At 45.5% G+C, this 21,445-nt stretch overlaps 1 protein-coding gene across 1 annotated transcript; it reads left to right on the top strand.

Annotated features, from left to right (window-relative positions):
• Positions 1 to 335: 335 nt before the first annotated feature.
• LOC133347036 (DNA repair and recombination protein RAD54B-like) lies at positions 336 to 21,312 on the top strand. The gene is made up of 15 exons (XM_061558927.1): positions 336 to 361; positions 1,439 to 1,558; positions 5,095 to 5,242; positions 5,993 to 6,307; positions 6,957 to 7,244; positions 9,161 to 9,323; positions 10,839 to 11,064; positions 11,932 to 12,139; positions 12,279 to 12,418; positions 13,192 to 13,485; positions 14,084 to 14,277; positions 15,023 to 15,284; positions 16,155 to 16,221; positions 18,141 to 18,350; positions 19,184 to 21,312. Exons 2-15 carry the CDS (start codon positions 1,463 to 1,465, stop codon positions 19,435 to 19,437), a joined length of 2,865 nt encoding a protein of 954 aa, XP_061414911.1. The 5' UTR covers positions 336 to 361; positions 1,439 to 1,462; the 3' UTR covers positions 19,438 to 21,312.
• Positions 21,313 to 21,445: the final 133 nt, after the last annotated feature.

Here is a 21,445-nt window from a genome sequence, read left to right as displayed (position 1 = left end):
GCGCCACTGCGCATGCGCCATTCTCTCTACACACCCCCCCCCATACGCGGCTAAGACGCAGGATCCCCTCCCCACCCCCCAACGTGCCCCGCCTCTTCCCCCCCCCCCCGCCATGACTCCGCCCCTTCCTCTGCTTCCCTCCATTCGTCCCTTCTCCAGAGAGACTCGCGCATGCGCACACGGTTAGCGCCGGTGGTGATGTCGCGAAGCCCCCCCCCCTCCACCTGACTCGCCCCCTCCCCCCGCCTCCCACCCCGTCCCCTCCCCTCCTCACCCCTTCTCAAGCTGGCGCGCGAGGCAGCACGGGAAGGCGGGAAACGCGCGAGCCGCGGTCGCGAGACCCCCGTGTCAAAGTGTGCGGGTGAGGGGGCGGGGCGGGGCTGGTGAGGGTGAGAGGGTGAGGGGTGGGGCTGGTGAGGGGGGGGCTGGTGAGGGGGGGAGGGTGAGGGGTGGGGCTGGTGAGGGTGAGGGGGCGGGGCTGGTGAGGGGGGGGGGGGGTGAGCGTGGCTGGTAACAAGTAGGCAGACAGTGGGGGGGGGACGTTACGGACTTCGCCAGGGGGTGCATGAAGAAGACTGGGAGAGTGTGAGGTGGGGGGGGTGAGAGTGAGGGGGGGGGTGAGAGGGGGAGGGGTGAGAGGGGGGGGTGAGAGGGGGAGGGGTGAGAGGGGGGGGTGAGAGGGGGGGGGGTGAGAGGGGGGGGTGAGAGGGGGGGGGGGGGGTGAGAGGGGGGGTGAGTAGGGGGGGTGAGAGGGGGGGTGAGTAGGGGGGATGAAGGAGGTGAGAGGGGGGTGGGGGGTGAGAGGGGGGTGGGGGGGTGAGAGGGGGGTGGGGGGTGAGAGGGGGGTGGGGGGGTGAGAGGGGGGTGAGATGGGGGTGGGGGGTGAGAGGGGGGTGGGGGGGTGAGAGGGGGGTGGGGGGGTGAGAGGGGGGTCGGGGGGGGTGAGAGGGGGGTGGGGGGGTGAGAGGGGGGTGGGGGGTGAGAGGGGGGGGTGAGAGGGGGTCGGGGGGGTGAGAGGGGGGTCGGGGGGGTGAGAGGGGGGTCGGGGGGGTGAGATGGGGGTGGGGGGGGTGAGATGGGGGTGGGGGGGTGAGAGGGGGGTCGGGGGGGTGAGAGGGGGGTGGGGGGGTGAGAGGGGGGTCGGGGGGGTGAGAGGGGGGTGGGGGGGGTGAGAGGGGGGTCGGGGGGTGAGAGGGGGGTCGGGGGGGGTGAGAGGGGGGGGAGGAGTGAGTGAGGGGGCGGAGTGAGGCGGGGGGGGGGTGTAACGCTGAATCGCTTCGTGTATCATTACAATCAATTTTACCTTACGCATACATGAGAGTCGTGCGTTAAATAACACGATTTAATTCGCTAACGATTTGCGTTCTTTCCCGCAATAATCAATTCGTTATCGTGAGGTAAAATCGTGGCTATCCATCGTTCGATTATCATCGTCTAGGGTCGGGTGAGAGCAAGTGGAGCCATGCGTCGCTCCGCTGCCCCGAGCGTCAAGAGGGCTCGCTTCATGCCGCCTCCTGCTGCTGCTGCCCATCGCCCTGCTGCTGCTGCTGCCCCTCAGGTGCGAGGAACACAACCCCTATGGGGGGCAGTAGGAGCGTGAGAGTGATCGTGAGAGAGTGACGATGACTTTAGTGGCGGCGTGAGGCCGCCCAGGTGCGGGAGAAATGGTCCCTCGTTTTGTGTCAACAAGTTACGATTTTCACTATGAGACCTCCTTTACCAGTGGCAAAATATAGCAAAAGGGTTTTACCCTTTCAACTGGTACAAAAACTGACACCTTTATACAAGGGGTCATGTTGTGGTTATTGCAAACCTGATCCCTTGTATACATGTGTCAGTTTTTTGTACCAGATAAAAGGGCAAAAACCTATTACTATATTTTGCCACTGGTAAAGAAGGTCTCATGGTGTAAATTCTTATCCCGAGCTCTTAATACTCTGATAGTGCGCTGTCTTTGAGTTGTACGCCTTTTGGCGTCATCTGGTCCAACACCAGTGGAGACTAGGCTCTAATAAAAGCTGTCTCGGGTGTGGACCAATCAACTTCATTATCAGAGTCATTTCTTTTTGTTTGCATTTTGACTGCTTGTGTTGTGATTATTGCAAACATGATCCCTTGTATAAAGGTGTTAGTTTTTGTACCAGTTGAAAGGGTAAAAACCTATCACTATACTAAGTTACGATTTTTCACGGCAGTGAGATCCGTGGGAATTGGTAGTGACGCTGCGTGAGAAACTGCGTGGCTTGTACGAGTTGTAATGGCATTGTTTTAATCTATTGTTAAGTGCGTTCATGTTATGTTAAGTTGTGTGTACAGTAACAACATGTGGTTGGGTGTTTATGCGAGAGAGAGAAAAAAAAGTGTGGCGCTCATCTCCCGTGACGCTGGCCTCGGAGGGACATTGGTGGAAATTCCACATTCCCATGGCGGTGACCAGTCTCCCTAAAGGACAAACACTGTTTCCCTTGGAGTGGAGGGGTGTTTATTGAACAGGCGACAATCCGATTTTGAGTCGAATGCTCTGTGATCTCAGCGACACCTACCCTCGTGAAGCACGTACACAATGTACGTGTACTATTCTTTGTCACTCCACTGCTGGATGAAGGCGTCCCCCATACCTTGTGTGTTGTTTGATCATACACTACTTCATTCACCACGCTCGTGGTCACTTGAGGGTTGGTGGAGACGGAGAGCGTAGAAGTTGGAGCAGAATTGTAAAAACAATTTATTTTGCTGCAATGCCCTCTGCTGTCCAAAACGTTTTTGTTCACGCAGCTTTTAGCAGCTGTATATATATTTTAGTGTTCCAATATAAATAAAAACACCCCATCATTTTTATTCTTGGTTCTTTCGGTAAAGTCACGTAGAAGGGAAATAATCAAATTATTTATTCTTGCTGTGGATTTCACACCTGATGATGATTGCTTGTGTTGCGGTCGAAACGTGAGAATTTTTATTGTTTATTATTGTTTTATATTTATATTATTTGATTATTTCCATTCTACGTGACTTTACTGAAAGAACCAAGAATATGAATCCCTGCAGTCACGAAAGCTTTAAATCAAAACCCAATCATTTTGTTTTATTTTACCAGGTAAGGCCCACTGAGCTATGTAGCTCGTTTTCAGAAGCGTCCCGGCTATCACAAATGATAGCGCAACGAAGTGGCGAATCACATGGAAATGTATAACAGCCACACACTCTAAATGCACTACTACGTCTTATATTATTTGAGTCTTTGGGTAAAATCACGTAGATAGAAAAAATAATAACAATAAAATAGTAAAAAGGAATAAAAAATATAAATGGTGGGTCTCCTTGCCTACACAGAACAATGTCTGGGTGATCATAGGCTGTAGCTGGGCATGGCTCACTGATGAGCCATTATGAGGGCAAAGTGCATCCATGCCTGTGTGCAAGTGAGCCAGCAAAGTTATTAATTATTTAAATAATTGATTAATTTTATTTTCTGGTCACCTGTAGACAGCCCTATTAACGAGGTGTGTGAGCAGTGTCAACAAATGTCAATTGTGTACCACTGTTGTAGGTAGATACACTTATTTTAAGTAGTTACGTTTGTTGCCCAGTAATGGCATTTTGAGTTGAGGAAAGTTCCGTAGAGAAACAGAAAAGGTGAGAGATGACATTTTCTGTGCGTGAATATTACTCGTCTGGGATAAAGAGGAAAACATTCAATCTCGACTCAGGAAATGGGTGGTTAACCAAATGCCACGTGTCACATTTTCCACGAGTAAAATTTCCCACCAAGAGCTGCACACAATGTCTGGGTGTAAAGGTAGGAGACGATGGAAAGAGGCATCTTTGGGGCTCTATATATAGATGTTGTCATTTTCCATGTAGCCTATATTGAAGCCGCATGAAGAAAACTCTGTCTACAACTGCAGAAAATGCAAGTGTTTGATGAACATATTATCTGGAATCATTCAAACTGTTCTGCCAACATTGAGTCATGTGGACTATGGAGGTGGAATTGAACACGTTGCTATAATCTGTGGGGCTAAGCAATGAGCAGCAGAAGTAGTGCAAGCAAATAGATTATATGCTCTCCTTCATTCATACGCCCTGCCATCAACCCTCATTGAGCAGCGTGGTGTCGTATGGTCAAACAACTCTTATGACCCGCTCAGTGTGAGGAGGCCCTCAACCAGCAGTGATCTGACAAAAGGGCTGAACAGATACAATTCACACACATATTCACAGGTGTAATAAATGCTGAGGAAATTCCTGTATGTGCATACATCAGGCAAACTTCCTTTCAGTCTTTTGCCATGGTATGTGGCCTTATTCCACTATTCCTGGCACATGCTGCCGTGATGTCACCGTTTATTTCCTTTGGCCTGATCACACTGATTACCACCTGAAGTGGCAAGACTATAGTGTTACAGATTATTTAGAAAGTTAATGAAGTGAATTAATACGGGATAATCATTTGAACAGTTATCACATCCAAATAGTGTATATGATTACGAATATGCTGTGCTGTATTTTAACACATTCCGGCGGAGGGAGCTGGTAGGAACGTTGGGTTTCTCAGTCAATGGCCAGGGTCAACGGCGGCGTGGTGTATTCCGCAAATATGCCCGACTGTGAGGGCGGGTACAAGCCGGCGTGAGTAGGTTAAACGTTGAGTTTTATAAGGGCACCACGGGGTGACCAGCCCCTCCCCTCCCCTCCCCACCCAGCCCCACCCCTCCCACCCCCCACCCAGCCCCACCCTCCCCACCCTCTCCTCCCCACCCAGCCCCTCCCCACCCTCCCCACCCAGCCCCTCCACACCCAGCCCCACCCCTCCCATTTTTGGATGCACGACGGACGGACACAATAATCCCCTGTAGGCTGGTGTAACCAGGAGGTTCCTACCAGCATAAAGACACAACCTACCTCTTTCACCCCATATGGTTACCTCCATGTGTATTGTCTGGTTTGTGCTTTTGGAGTGTTAGTAGCGCATAGTGGGTGCTGTCATGTATAAGTCTACATTTTATTGAGTAAGTAAAATGTTACGCATTGACACCATAGATTGTATTGGTCTGCCCACGTGGTTTCTGACTCCTTTCTATTCCACATGTACAGCCCAAGTGGCTGGACATGTGTCCCAAGATGCCTCAAGGGACCGCAGATATGGTTGTGAAGAGCCCAGAACCTCCCAACAGCCAGGCAACCACCATGCCCGACCCACCTGATTTATCAGACAAAACATTGCTCTCCAACCAGCAAGGAGGTAGGTACACTATACAGGAGGTCGTGGGTTCTATCCCGACCCTGATGCCTGTATATTTTAAGTTTGCATGTTCTCCCTGTGGTCGTGTTGCTTTCTTTGCAGGTCCTCTGGTTTTTCCCTGCACATTAGTGAAACATGCACTTAGAGTATTTGGCTGATATAAATCTCCATGTGATAAGCCACTTCGTTGGGCTATTTTATGTGGCCAGGTCACTTCTAAAAAAAGAGCTATATAGCTCAGTGGGCCTTACCTGGTAAATTAAAAGTTTAGTTAGTTTTGAACTCTAGGGGATTGTACGTAAGATTGAGACATCAGCTGCAATGTATCCACTCTTGGATGAAGGCTTCTCCAAACCATTGCCATCTCTCGTGGTTTTCCGATGTAACAATTCATTTAGCCTCCTGCACACGATCTGATTTCATCACTCCATTTCTGTGGTGGGTGTACTCTAGAGTATGTTCCCTTCATCAAGGCCTTGTGTAACGTTGCTGTGTTCAGAAATATCACCATTGTTTCTGTGTCAAACGAGCATGGAGCAGTGCTTACCTAAAGCGTTACTCATCTTATTAACCACAGAGGTATGATGGGCTAAGTCATCCCCCAATGGGAAGTTGAACTTACAACTTTCCAAATTGCAAGCTGCATGCTGTAACCGCAACACCACCTTCCAAGTCATTCCTGTAATGTCCAACCTAAAAAAAATCCTTTAGTGCAATTTGTTTTTCCACTGATGTATCTGTTTTCTGCAGATGTCGAAGCAGATCTTATCAAAAGGCCCGAGGCAGCAAGGACCTTCTTGGTGCCAAGAAAACACATCTACAATTCTCTTACCCCAAAATCACCTGCTGCAATGAAAGTGCAGCGTTCCGAGGAACAGAATGACCACACTGCAGAGAACAATCCAATGAAAGATAACGGGGATTGTTCCGCTACAAAGTACTACAGTGTAATGTGGGGTAAAGCATCCAAGAAGAAGCACAAGAAGTGGGAGGGCGATGCTGTTCTGATCACAAGTGGCCGATTGGTGAACCTTAAAGACATGGAAGGCAAGGACATCTGCAAAGGTATTGATCTGCTGTAATTATACAGGGTGTTTAAAAAAGATTGACCTAATTTCAAACATATAGCGATTTCAAATCGGGTCCATCTTTTGAAACACCTTGTATTTGGCAATCTAAGATTTAGTCTTATCGCTACAATAACGAACATTTCTATAATTTGTAGGCACATAATTATTCAATGGTTAAAATGATTCAATGATCATTGAATGATTAAAATGGATTTTGGATCATTTGTGGATTTTTAAGTCTGATATTTAAAATGATGCACATTATATGCGGTGGTAGAGTGGATATCGCACTACACTATGAACCCTATTCCCTGTTTTTGATTCTTAACCATGGTTGATATCAGTGTGGAGTGATATCTCAACAAGTCTTGCCCCCCCCCCTCGCCAACCTGCACTGACCAGCGTAGTAATATTATAGGCTGTGGGGATACGTTGTAGGCAGTGTAGCAAGAGCCATTATGGTGTTGCACTTCTATGCTATCCACCTTTATCAACCCCTATTGACTAGCGTTGTGAATTCTGGCCAAACAATCTCCACGACCCACACAATGTGTGGAGGCCCTCATCTCGCAGTGGACTGAAAAATGTACTCTGTACACAGGTGCATATACTGTAATCACACACACAGTAACGTGTGTGCACAGGTACAGGCTACAACAAGCGTGAGCTGGAGAGCCTGTCGGAGGGACATACTTTGGTGATCAGCGGAAAGGAGATCGAGGTGATGGGGTTGATTTCGTGTGAAGATTACGCAAACGGAAGGTGCTTCCAGGTCTCCGGCGCCAGCTGCGACTCGGCCGCTTCTATTGCCACTCCGAACAAGGCTGCTAGGCCCTATGCGAGCCCCTTCCGGGCCGTCACAGGAGCACCAGAGAAGTCCCGCGTCACCGAGACAAAAGTCTACAAGCCTCGCTTTAACCCCTTTGCTCCAAGTAAGACCTTGTGCGTGTGTGTGTGTGCGCTCACATTCTAACCAATGATTGTTTGAGCGTTAGTCTGAAAATTTTGTGATGGGCACTGCTGGAATATTGCAAATGTGTGCTTTGATTTTAATGTAGCAATATTATTTACAAATAACTATTGGCCATCATTCACATTTCAGCTACCTTTACTGGCAACTGTCAGAATAAATAGCTCATATTTGTTTCTCTCATGAAGTAGCCTTGCTGAAAGGTACAACAGTTGGTAAAGGTGTTTGATACACGACACACTGGTTAGATATCTGAAGTGCCTTTCGGTTTAGTTAAGAACCCATTAGCTTATGACCAAATCACCTGAGATCTACAATCAGGGATGCACTTAGATAGTGCTGGGATGGGTGACCACCATGCATAAAGGGTGTTATAGGCTGCAGGGCTACGTGGTGGGCAAGAGGAAACAGTGTAACAAAATCCATTGTTATGCTGTACTTCTATGCTTCCGCATCCATACTCTCCACATTCACCAATCTCCACGAACCAGAATGCTGAAGTATGGTCAGTATGGTCACCACGATCTCTACTAGACCATACACATACACGGGCGTTTAACGTGTAAGTGGACATTATAGATTCAAGGTTTCCACAGCTTTGATTAATAAATATATATATTTTACTTCATATGAGTTAATACTGCGTGTGTGACTTCATCACCAGTTGTTTCTTAAGTCGCCCTCCTGTAGACAACAAAGATAAACCACAAAATAGGATTTACATTCCCACTCCTCAATAATTAGGATGCCTTTGTGGACTGCGGAGACCGGGTGGAAGGAGGGTGACTTCATCAGCAACTGGAAAAGTGACACATCCAGTCATACCCAAATTAAGTAAAAAAATATAATACATGGAAAACATTCACTCGTTTTCATTAGCAATGAATATGTTTTTATCTGCTTCAAAAAATGCTGATGGAAATGATTGGTTCAAAGGCTGTGGAACTGAAATGTTGTTTTATGTGATGTGGTGAGATAGATGCATGTGTATTTTTACATCTATTGCTTATAATTAACCACTAAAGCACATCATGCGGTTTGTGTTTATAAACATTTTTCACTGAATTGGTACCCATGGTTTTCGTAGAGTTTCTCTTGACTATATTGTCAGGCGACCTTTGACACGACTCGGCTGATGAGATTCAAGAAAGTTAACGCCGGTTCAGCATTTATCCATTAAAACAAATGCAGCTGAAAAAAACATTGGTCCAGGTTAGCCCATGGGCTGATGAACTGAATTACTATCTATATTTTATGCGGTGAGACAGACCCTTGTTCACCTATCAAAAGAAGCGTTTTTATTATTACACGCTTTTATTTAACTCACTCTGTGTTTCGTATTCTCAAACAATCTTGTAACTCAATTTTTACCCACTTCCCAATGTGCTATCGACTGCAAACTTGGTATACTTATGTCATACTGATGACAAGACTGTATTCTTTCATAAAAAAACAAAAACATATATTCTAAAACATTCTTTTACACGCTTTTGATAAACTCACTCTGTTGTCGTATCCTCAACTCTGTCTGTTGTATTCTCAAATCTTGTAACTCAATTTGAACCCACTTCCCAATGTCGTATCGACTGCAAACTTGTTATACGTATGTCATACTGGTGACAATACTATATTCTATCATTACAAATTCAAAATAGATATTTTTAAACAATATTTTTTATATGTTATGTTTCGGCTTGGGTGTAATTGTCCACGCTCAACTCACGTTGGCTGTAAATCACCACGGCCCCTTACGTTATGGCAAGCCTCGGGGCCACTTCCTGGAGTCGTGGAGTTCTGCCATTACTCGTACGGTACATTTCATTAAAGCGTGTTTTTTTAAAAATTATTTTTAAATATGATTTTGCTTTGGGTCCTCAGATGCACTTGTGATGCCCCAGCCAAGTCCTGCCCATCAGTGGCAGAACAATGCGGCCGGCCTGCCCATGGGAGACGTCGTGGTCGACCCCCACCTCGTCGTGCACCTAAGGCCACACCAGCGAGAAGGGGTCGTTTTTCTTTACGAGGCCGTCATGGGCATGAGGTGAGGGCACTTTAGAGGGACGACAGCGTTCGCATTGTGTTGCCACATAACGTGTCTTAGGGCTACGTTTGTTCACACACACATGTGTACGATGCATAATTTAGGTACGCATTCAAACATTGAAATGCAATAATGCTTACTTTGCTCGTAAATGCGAATGCTATAACTGGTTTATTAACAATTGTGTTTACAAATTTTTACTGGTATTCTTTCTAAATCTTGTAATTATTGAAGTTCTTATTAAATCATATAATAATACATTTTTACTTAACCTTCGTGACTGCAGGAACTCATATTCTTGGTACTTTCGGTCAAGTAACGTAGATAGAAACAAACAAAAACATTTTTTTGAAAGAATTAAAGCAAAAAACCCAGTTTTGATTTTATTTTACTATCTTTTGGTGGTTTATAGCTTCAATTATTTTCAACGTATTATTTAAAGGCAATTTTATTGTATTATATATATTTTCTACGTGACTTTACCAAAAGAACCAAGAATATAATAATAGAATGCGGTATTATTTGGTTCTTTCGGTAATGTCATGTAGATAGAAAAATAATAATAATAATAAATGAAGTGAAAAAACCCCCCCGGTAATGTAGACTGTAGCCTGGTTCTTAATCGGAGTGAGTGTACTGGCAGTCTATAATGTAGACTGTAGCCTGGTTTTTAAGCTGGTGAGCGTATTGGCAGTCTATGAAGTTGACTGTATTAAACTGACTCGGTATTGAAAATAAAGTACGTCTTGCGTTTGTAGTTTAGTTGTTCACCTGCAGTAATAATTAAGTGGCTCCAGTGTGAGCTGAAGATTCTCAACCACTGCTTTGCCCAACAACTTCTTGCAAAATGAAACAATCCTCCTAGTGAAGAGCTCCTCGTTTGCCCATGAATGAAGCCACGTCAAAGCCTCTCAAAATCAGCAAAGGAGTACATTGGAAGAAATGTGCATTTGTGCGATGTATCTATGGTAAGTGGTGATGATCTACATTTGTAGTTTTTTTTTACAAGGTGACACTTCTTTATTCTGTGGCTGAGTTGAAGAGTTGAAACTTCTTTAACGTCAAACGAAGTATAAAATTGATGGCTTCGGCAAAAGCTAAATGGCGTGGTGCGATTCCACCGGTCAATGCACAATTAGCTGTACCATACCATGTGACCTTTTAGCAGTATCAAAATAAGAAAATATTTTACCCTTTCTAGCAATAAAACAGGTGTTAAGATTTTCAAACACAAAATAGATACCTTTTTCAAGGAATAAAGTCTACATTAACCACGCGTACTTGTGGTGAATATACATCCTCTGATAATATATCCATTGTCTTTTAAACTGATTGGCCTACACCAGAGACAGCCTTCTTCATGGTCTAGTCTCACCAGTGTTAATGCAGACTTAAATCCTTGCAAAAACGATCTATTTGTTGTTTGAACATCGTAAGACCTGTTTTATTACCAGAAAGCGTAAAACGGATTCTCATGGTTGTACCGTAACTGTGTTTTTTGTTTGTCTGTCCCAGGTCTCCTGCTGTTCAGGGAGCCATCTTGGCCGATGAGATGGGCCTGGGGAAGACCCTGCAGTGCATTGCGCTCGTGTGGACGCTGTTGCGGCAGGGCCCGTACGGCAATCGGCCCTCCCTACACAAGGTGCTGATCGTCACTCCCGGAAGCCTGGTGCGCAACTGGAGCCGTGAATTTAACAAGTGGCTGGGCGTGGAGAGAATCCGCGTCTTCACCGTTGACCAGGTACAGTCTGTTCTCCTATAACGCGGTATTTGCGTTCCTAAAGAACACCGAGTTATGGAAAAATCGCGTTATAATAAATAAAAAATAATATAGGGTAAAGCACAGTCCGAGATAACACGTGAGGTGCGTACGCAGGCTGATCAAAGACTGAGGCGCTTGGGTAGCATCTAGAAGCATCCAGCAGCATCCCACATTTTGTGATGCTACACCGAGGCAGCTGCACGACTGCTTATTCCTATTCGCGCGACATAGTTCTGTTCACTCAATCGTGTTGTATCTCTGGCTGTCCGCCTGAATTAAGTCGCCAAATTCTTGATACAATTTGCGGCCATCTGAGCGATGCACCCAACGTTTTTAAAAACAACTTGAGCCTTCATTGCCATTATACCTGCATAAAGGTCGGACCAGCTTGAGAAATAGGTACTGTGCATGTTAGTTCACTGGCGGGTTAAGCGTACGTACATACACAGCCCTTTACTTACCACTACTTGCTGAGGGCCTCCCCACACAGTGCGAGCCTTGGGGGTACTTTGACCATATTTCACCACGCTGGTCAATAATGGTTGGTAACGGTGAGGAGCAAACTTGTGGCACCATAGAAGTACATTACATAAAAATTGTTTCTATACACTGTTCCCTCCTGCCCACCATTTACCCCTGCAGCTTCTAATAACTCATTGTGCATAGTGCTCGCTCATCCAAGCACTCCTCAGGCTCAGCCTTGCATAGCTTCCGTGATTCGGGGCATTCTGGGTGATTTGGTTATAGGCTTAATCATGCACAGATAGAAAAATACAACAAAAACATTCGCGCAAAATTCCTCAACCGTAGTGATCTTCTCGGCTTGAATGTGTGTGTATACAACAGGAACACAAGGTGGAGGAGTTCATGAAGTCGCCCATCTACCCGGTGCTCATCATCAGCTACGAAATGGTGCTGCGCTGCATCGATGCTGTGCGCGTTATCCCCTTCGGCCTCGTCATCTGTGACGAGGGTCACCGCCTCAAGAACAGCAGCATCAAAACGGCGTCGGCCATCGACAGCCTGCCCTGCAAGCGACGCATCCTCCTCACGGGTGACCTATCGCTGCGCGGCGGTCACGTGACAACTCGCGCGCACATCAGCCAGGGTGGCAACCCCTTGGGAGCCTCGCGGCTTCGTTCACTGCAACTGCTCGACGCCCGTTCTCCTACTCTTGTCGTTCCTGCTTGTAGGTACGCCCATTCAGAATGACCTGCAGGAGTTTTATTCCATCGTGGAGTTTGTGAACCCTGGGATACTGGGCTCCGCGGCAGCCTTCCGGAAGGTGTTTGAGGAACCCATAGTCCAGTCACACCAGCCCTCTGCCTCCCTGGTGGGTTAACTTGCAAAGCTGACAATGCCAAAGTCATGCCACTCATTGCTGTGCGCGTAACAACTCACCCACCACCATTACCCACAATACAATGCATTTCCACCGTGGTTCCCGACAGTGTTATGTTGATGTTTTCAAGGTGTGTTCTTTGCAAGTTGAATAATTAACGTACAATATTTTAAAATCGAATTCAATTGATAATTACTTCAATGTCGCCAGTGTCACAAAAGACTGACATGTACCAACTGACCTCCACTTGCTCTCCCTCACCTTTGATTCGATTGTCTCAATTCGTGGGTCTGATTTGATTCAATAACTGTTAATCTCCTTCTGTCTTGCTAGTATTTTTTTTTTGCTTGATCTCTCTCGACCACTCCATTACCCTAAATGTCATATTTCTGTATTACAATAATAATTTACTTTAAATCCCTTCCTTAATTTACTGATGAAGGACTCCCCATTCTGTGTCAGTCATGGGGGTTGTTTAACCATACTTCAACACACACCCTGGTCAGTGCGGGTTGATACAGGTGAGCCCAGGACCAGTTCAGATTACCAATTGCCACTAGTGTTAGCTTCATAGTGAAGCGTGATAATTACTGGCCCACCACTCCAAATTTCTACCTCATAAATCAACAAAGAAGTGTCCGACGTGTTGATAGGGCTGCACTAACTTTCGACTGACGTCCCACTTATCTTCAACGTTATGAGTCTTAAGCCTGCAACGATGATGTGGAACACCGGCTCGCCTGTGCTTTCTACGCCGTCTGCAGGAGGATAAGCAGCTGGGGGAGACGCGCGCTGCCGAGCTGCAGCGGTTGACGGGCCTCTTTGTGCTGCGGCGCACGCAAGAGATCAACGAGCGCTACCTGCCGCCCAAGCGGGAGTTTGTGGTGATGTGCCGACCCACGCCACTGCAGATTCAGCTCTACCGCAGGCTTCTGGCGTCTCCGGCCGTGCGGAGCTGTCTGAACCGCGTGACCACCGACCGTAGCCCTCACCTCGTGTGCATCAGCGCTCTCAAGAAGCTTTGCAATGATCCTTGCCTCCTGTACAAGACGCTGCAGGTACGCGTGCGCACGCATGCACAGGGAGCTTTTGTAGAGTGAACAACAAGACAAATTTAGCAATGATTTGTCGCTGAATTTGGTTGCGATAATTGGCAATGCATTTGCTTGTGAGGATTGTTCTTTTACTTACCAGTGAGCCATACAAATCTCATTGGCACGTTCAACACTTGTACACATCATAGTTTAACTTGTTTGACTGTGTCTGGTCATGCGCAGGGCCTTGCAACAGAAATTTGGCCTCATCCAAAAAAAAAAAAATCTCATTTTAATAATGGCAGCTAAAATTTGTGTGTTAAGGAAGAATAATAACGCATAAGCACATCTGTAATTTTTCCCAAAATGCGTCTGTCCTTGGAAGTTTAGTTCATGATTTATAATTCTGAAAATAAAATCAATATAAATGTCATAACGTATGAAGTTGGATTTTCATTTAATATTTTTTAACGTTTATATATTTTTGTGTTTAATTGATAAGCATGTGACAACCTATTAATACATCAATGAAAATCGTTAAATAATTGTTCGCTGTTTGGGACCCTGAATTTAAATGGCGTTGATGTAGGTGGATGTCGGTTGCGTTTTTAACCGTTTACAGAAAGCAGAAGCTCTCCGTAAGGGGCAGAAAAAGCAAGACACCGAGGAAGAGTCGGATGTGTCTCTATACGACGGACTTTACGAGGAGTTCTCTTTGATCTACAACCCAGAGAGCACCAGCAAACTAGAGTCGGGGAAGCTGCGCGTGCTAGCTCGGCTGCTGGAGGCCATGCATCAAAAAACACCCGTTGAGCGGTTAGTGACACCCCACCCTGTCAACAAAATAACAACATTTTTTTTTTGTAAACTTCATTGTTAACCTGCTCACACGAGCAACAGGGCAGCGGTCATCTCGGTTGGTGGCTCCAAGCCAGTGGTGGAAATTTCACGTTCCCATCGTGGGACAAGTCCCTCCACATCACCACCTCTGTTGATACCCCACAAAGCCGTGCTACTCATCATATTGATCCCAGAGGGGGCTATGGGCCGAGTTGAACCTAGACCAGGATATGAATATGCCACCTTTAATCCCAGAGGGGGCTATGGGCCGAGTTGAACCTCGACCAGGATATGAATATGCCACCTTTATTTAAATGTACAAGTACAGACCTTTTCTCATTCCACTGTTCGACGAGGGCCTCCACACACTGTGCCAATCGAGGGGATTATTTCGACCACATTTCTCCACCGCTCGGTGTGTGCTGAAGGCAGGGACCATAGAGGTAGGAGCACAGCAGCAGTGCATTTGCAATAATGGATATTGCTGCATTTCTGTTTGCTGCGTTACATGGTGGTTACTTATCTGAGCATCTCCACAGGTGCTTAATATCATGGAATGGGAAGTGGTGAGGTGTACGACATCAACGATGGTTCCGATGATCCCTGGACCTTGAGCCAAAGTGTCTAAATCACCCATAACTTCCCAGGCATCTCTTGCAATATCTCCATTGTCTCAGAGGGCTATCACTTGATCTTAAGAATGGCTGTATTTGTGTCACAGGGTGGTACTGGTAAGCAACTCCACCCAGATGCTCGACGTCCTGGCTCGCTGCTGTTCAAGCTGGGGCTACAGCTGGGCGCGACTGGACGGCACAACGCCCGTGTCCCAACGACAGCATCTTCTGGAGAACTTCAACAGCCGCTTCTCCACGCACTCCGTATTCCTGTTGAGCTCCAAGGCCGGAGGCGTGGGCCTCAACCTCGTCGGAGCTTCCCGCCTCGTCCTCTATGACATCGACTGGAACCCTGCCAATGACATCCAGGTGCTGTGGCCCTTTTGCTTAAACTCATCAGATTCTGGCAAGGGGATGCATATGTACAAGGGATGAGTTTCACGTGAAAAACATTTAGGAATGCAGATTTTTAAGGAAAATTTCTGATGTTTTCTTTTTAGATTTCCAGTTCATGCACAATAGGTAACAAATGAACAAGTCTGAATGCGACCAAAAGTGACGTAACCCAATGTCACGTGACACCACTTTTGGCAGAAAAAGGGGTGGACATGTTGGTGACGTCACTTCTTATGACGTCACATTTTTAGATCAATCGGAAATAGCAACTATTTTGGATCAATAAAAAAAAATCCTGATTATTTCGATTGATGCAAAAAACAAAACCAGTTAAACATTCTGAATATTTACGAAACAGAAAAATGTAAGGGGGACCGTGTTTGATATCAATGTCTGTTCGTGGCTTACAGATCCTGTCAGCTTTCTTCAGTTTTTGCAATTGTCTCTGGGCACCACAGTGTAAAAGGCAATCTTTAGTTACTGTTTGTCAATCAAAATTGTTGCTCTCTCACCACCTGACATGTCAGCCTAACAGAAATACTTTGTTACAATGTTGTGTGAATCGTGCATATCTCACATACTGCTTATAATCGAGTTTCAGGAGGCAATTTTTTTTAAACGTAATATTGAGCCTGATTATTACATTTATTTTAAGGTTTGTTCAGAATGTGAATCGTCTGAAATACCAATGCTATGATAAACATATCAGAAAATGTATCCGAATGAAAGCGTTTAGAAACAAGTTCATGTATATCATTATATTCGATTGTGTATACATACTCTGAACAATAATGATGTTTACATGAGTGGTGACTATTTTCTTGTTGCGATGTTTGTGGACAGGCCATGGCCAGGGTATGGCGTGATGGACAGCACAAGACCGTGCATATTTACAGGTTTCTGACCACAGGTGAGACTATTAAACATTTATATATCATAAGAAACTGCGGAAGGAATTAGTCAACCACACATGGAAACACCCACTGGCGGAGCCAGTGGGGGGGGTGGCACATGCCCCCCCCAATGATCCGATCGAAATCCCTAATTTAGATCGGATCATTGGGGTTTATTAGTAATAAATCGGCATTTTGCGACCCGCACTGCCACTGTGTAGCATATTATTACATGCCAGGGACTCTATGAGATGATAGGACAATAGTCCATAGATAGGACAATAGTCCATAATTGGCAATAAGTAACGGCAAAGCAGTTATAAGTGACTCACAGAATTGTGCGCAGTTGCGTATACAGTACACGACTTCTCTGAAGGCATTCACCTTCAGCGAGCGCGATGCCGATCACACAACGTGGTTCGAAGTCGACCCTCTATCGATGGCTGCGCCATCGCCGCACACGCGTCGAATAAAAATCAAGGGACAAGTCCTTACTTACTAACAACTCCTCTATTATTTTTCATTGCTGAAAATCCTGGCTCCACCATTGGAAACACCCATACACTCTTACAAGTAATTTATCTTCTTGGCATTTTTTTATCGTTCTGCAACAAAAGCTAATGCTTATCTGCACAAAGTAACCTCAGTAAATCATGTAATAAAGAGTCAACTGCAGTTGAGTGCTGCTTTTCTTATCTCTGATCATCTTATCCGCAACACCTGTTGTTTCTAAGGGCCTGCCAATCCGCAAATAACAAATACCATCTTTACCACAGTTTACAAAACCCCAAGAAAGTACAAATAAGATGGAAAGAAAAGCAAACTCTTCATCCTGCCTGTGATGTTGTGGATTGCAATAAAGTGAAGCTTTCCTGACACACAAGGGTCCCCATGTTTTAGTTGTTATAACATGTTGCATCACAAACAAGCTCTCATGTACAGGGTTTTATTCACCTTATCTCAACCACAGACTTGCAGGAGAGATTAGGCAGGTGTTACACACGCCCTGTGGTCCACGATATCAGGCTGGAAGAAGACCGGCGTTTCTGGGTATAGTGCGTTGTGCAGTCGTACGCACGAACCTCAACTTGTGTGTTGTCCGCTTGTGGAGCTGTGCTGCACAACATGCACGTGTATGGATTTGTGCTTCGTGAAACTCACATGGCCATGCAACGCTGGTGTGACATTTAACTTTGTGCAGAGACCATGATGCAATTGCCTGATTGTGCCTGCATGTCAATAAGCTTGTTTTATTTATCCAGCAGAGCCTCACAGTTTCAAGACTGTTTTTCAATAGGATGTCCATTTTAGGTGCTTTGCGTGTGGGAGAAAACTGTAGCACCCAGAGAAAACATACACACAGAGAGGGCATAACACTCAGGTCTGCACAGACAGGTTCACTACCTACTTTATTTACTGCCATATCTTGGTCACCTTGCAGCCCAGCATGTATGGGATTTTCACAACTCTGCTCAATCCACCATATCCTTTCTCCAAAGTGCTTGAACCACAGGCGTGTGTGCTCCAAGTTGTTGGTCTCACACTCCAACCATGTTTGTTCATAATCGCTTGCTTATATCGTACCCCCCATGAAGTACATTCCTCGTGGCACAAGATGCACACAGCGCTGGCCAGCAAGTGGGCATTAGTCAGCCAGTAGTGGGTCATGTTGCTATCTGGCTTCCCAATTCACTAATTTGCGATTCATTCATCAAATTTGGCCAATTACACCGGCACACATGAACTAGTTTTTTTTTCCTTCCAAATAACATCACGGGATCTTAAATGTTTAAAGTGAAGCAGATGGCGCTTGTTTTAAAATGAGGCTACTCCATCATTATTAACCAGGGCGACTGCTGGGCTTGAACCACGAACGCCTCCCAACAAGCTGCAAACGCGCTGCTGCTGCTACTCGGCCGTGTCACCCGTTCCACAGGAACTATCGAGGAGAAGATTTACCAGCGCCAGGTGAGCAAGCAGGGCCTGTCCGGCAGCGTGGTGGATGCGGCGTCGTCGGCGCGCTCGGAGCACATCCGCTTCTCGCTGGAGGAACTGCGCAACCTGTTCACGCTGCACGAGGGGACTTGCTGCTTCACGCATGACCTCCTGGGCTGCCCTTGTCAAGGAGATGGCGGAATCTTGTCTGGTGAGGACTCCAGCACGGGGCTCAGTGGGATCAATATCAGCCAGGTCTTTATGGATCTTTGGGGTGCCACGGTGGCGAGATGTTAATTACCTAGCCTGGTATACAGGAGGTTGTGGGTTTGATCCCAACCTTGACGCCTGCTGTATATTTTCAGTTTGCAGATTCTCACCGTGGTCACGTGGATTTGTCTCCGTGTCCTCCGGTCTTTCCCTCCACATGTAGAGTATTAGGCTGCTATAAAATGTCCACATAAGCCACTTCGTTGAGCTATCATTTGTGGCCAGGTTGTTTCTGAAAAAGAGCTATATAGCTCAGTGGGCCTTACCTGATAAAAAAATATATTTCTGCACCCAGAACTCCACGTCCAGGATACCTCTCGCTATGGCTGTGGCTCCTCTTAGTCACGTACCGCCTACTCAATTTTACGGGCAACCTGGAAAATATTCAATGAAAAATTAAGCCCTGGATAAAAACCTAAAAAACGCTTAGAGCGTTTGGATTCTCAGGCATGATTGTCTTGGTATCGAGATCCAGTATTGTACATGTTGCGTTGATTGATTTGGTTTGCATTAACCTTCCGACATAATACATAATAATTACTTCGGCTATCATTAAGAATTGTCAGTAATTATAAAGAATGTGTTTAACTGTTCATGCCTAAAGGATTTACCTGGAATGTCATTGAAGTCCTAATTGGATGCGTGTATGTTGCCAACGTATCCTTGATGATAAAAAAAGAAAAACTTAAAATGTTAAAATGCATCGTCGGTTAATGAGAGTGGTCAAAAAATCCCTATGTTAATTTTTTTATTCCTTGATTTTCTTGCAAACAGGAGCAAATAAAGACAGCCTGGTGGAGCGTACATGTCAGCTGGGCCGGGCGAGAAACTCTTCTTCGTCGGCTCAGCGCAGCACCAAGGCTTTATCCATGGCCGAGCTGATGGAGTGGCATCATTTATCTTCTACTGGACTAAGTTCACTGCCCGACCCAGACCTGTACCAGGCGGCAGATGACATTACGTTTGTCATGCACAATGAAACCAAGCTTTGCTCGGAAACCACAGCGCTCACTGACAGTGTACCATGAACGGTCCACCAACCCCTCTTTGTGGCACTTTAACACATTTGCCTTTATACAAACACTTGCCTATTTAATGTTACAGTGGTTGGGAACTTAATTGTTGAATTGAATGTGTGTATATATAAGATACATTGCCAAAGCCTCTCGCATTTGAATAGCTTATATCCTTGATATACACGGTGTCCGTAAAAGGTATCGTCCATTATTTAAGAATTGTAATCAGACAGCAGTTTGTTTGTGGTCGAATGTTGGAGTTTGGCAAAAGGTAAAGTGCAGAACACCTGGGACTCTGAAATCCCAATACGATGTGCGTTGTCAATGCCATGGCTGACGTGGGTAGGTTCGAGGCCTGAAACTCGATCCAATTAAAGCTTCTTTACCACTAGGTGTGTAGTTTTATTGACCTAGCTTAAACTGCTGTGTAATTAACAATGGACAATACCATTATTGACACCCTTTATTTTTTTAACAGTTCATGAAACGAAATAAATTGGACATTGTAAACTTGGTCAATGCAGACACGTCTTGCGTTGCTATCATCCACTACAGTCACAACATGCTCAGGATTCAATTGTGGGTAAAGGCTCTTGAGGTCTATTCCACCCCCTGCCCTTTAGATTGCTCTGTGTAACAGATTAAGATGTCTTAAATGGTCAATCCATTTTTAAACAAGATTTGTGTTGCTTTAAAAAAAATTAGATCATGTTCTTGTGAGTGCGTGTTAACTCAATAAAACAGTGCGACATGTTTTTAAATATACTTTAAGGGTAGATAGATAGACATTTGAGGTTTTAAAATATCAGCATGGTATTTATTTTCAATGCCAATTCTTAAGTGTTTTTGTTTGATTTGTGGTTTCTTTTTTCTTTTTATTATGCTTCATTGTTTGGCAAGGACATGCATTTTTCCTTAATTGTTTGTACACGTTACTGACATTTACAATTGTGGTTATAGTTTATTTAAAGCCATGAATTCTCCAGGACACTTTCTATTTAAACAGCATCTAAATGCAGCCACATCTTAAAGATGCTCTTCAGACACAGCGGGCATATTTATTCGTGGGGGGATGTAGCGAACTGATGTTGTTTGGCAGAGGCAAAGAAGGTCTTGAGTCTGGACAATAACGGGTAGGGTGTAGACAGCACGGACATTTGGGGGAATGGCGTTCCAGACGTTGGAGGCAGTAGTGGAGAACGAGAGACCTTCCACTGAGTGACGCGGGAGCCATTTCTTTAACAATAGCAGCGGTGGCAGCTTAGAGTACGGTCCAGTTAAAGGTGTGTCGAAACACATTGTCCTGCGGAGGGAGCTGGTAGGAACGTTGGGTTGCTCGGTCAATGGCCAGGGTCAACGGCGGCGTGGTGTATTCCGCAAATATGGCCGACTGTGAGGGCGGGTACAAGCCGGCGTGAGTCGGTTAAACGTTGAGTTTTATAAGGGCACCACGGGGTGACCAGCCCCTCCCCACCCTCCCTTCACGACGGACGGATGGACACAATAATCCCCTGTGAGCTGTTGTAACCAGTATAACAATGTTCTGTTTTTACTTGAGGTACATTCGCAAACAAATCGTTGGGGAAAGAGTGCGGTCATTCATGAAATTAAAAGGTAACTGGGGAGTTATTTGGATCAATAAATGGAGTTAATATTTTGGGAGCGATTCATGTCCTGGCAAAAAAGTTGCTGCCAAAATGTGGAGGGGGAAATGGATGCCTCGTCACCAATTTCTGCCGATTTGGATGAAAAACTGCAACGTTTTAGCTAATAAGTCATTCTCAAATGAAATGTGTGAGCATTTGTATTTGCAATGTATCGCTTGAATGTGTTTTTAAAAGTAATTTTGTTTTGTTTTGAAATAAAAGTACCTTACATACATCGTCAGCGTCGGGTGGGCGTATTTTGCATCAGAATTTTACGTGAGGCCAGCTGATAGTTCATGTTGGAACCATTGAAATGCTGCTGTTGTTTGAATCCGGGTTTCATCCGCCTACGGAGAGTGAATGCTCTCCGTCCT

This window comes from Lethenteron reissneri, chromosome 3 (assembly GCF_015708825.2).
Source record: "Lethenteron reissneri isolate LAM-NWPU_2019-01 chromosome 3, ASM1570882v1, whole genome shotgun sequence".
Taxonomy (NCBI): domain Eukaryota; kingdom Metazoa; phylum Chordata; class Hyperoartia; order Petromyzontiformes; family Petromyzontidae; genus Lethenteron; species Lethenteron reissneri.
Note: the sequence above shows the minus strand (reverse complement) of the source record. Positions and strands in the feature narration are given on the sequence as shown.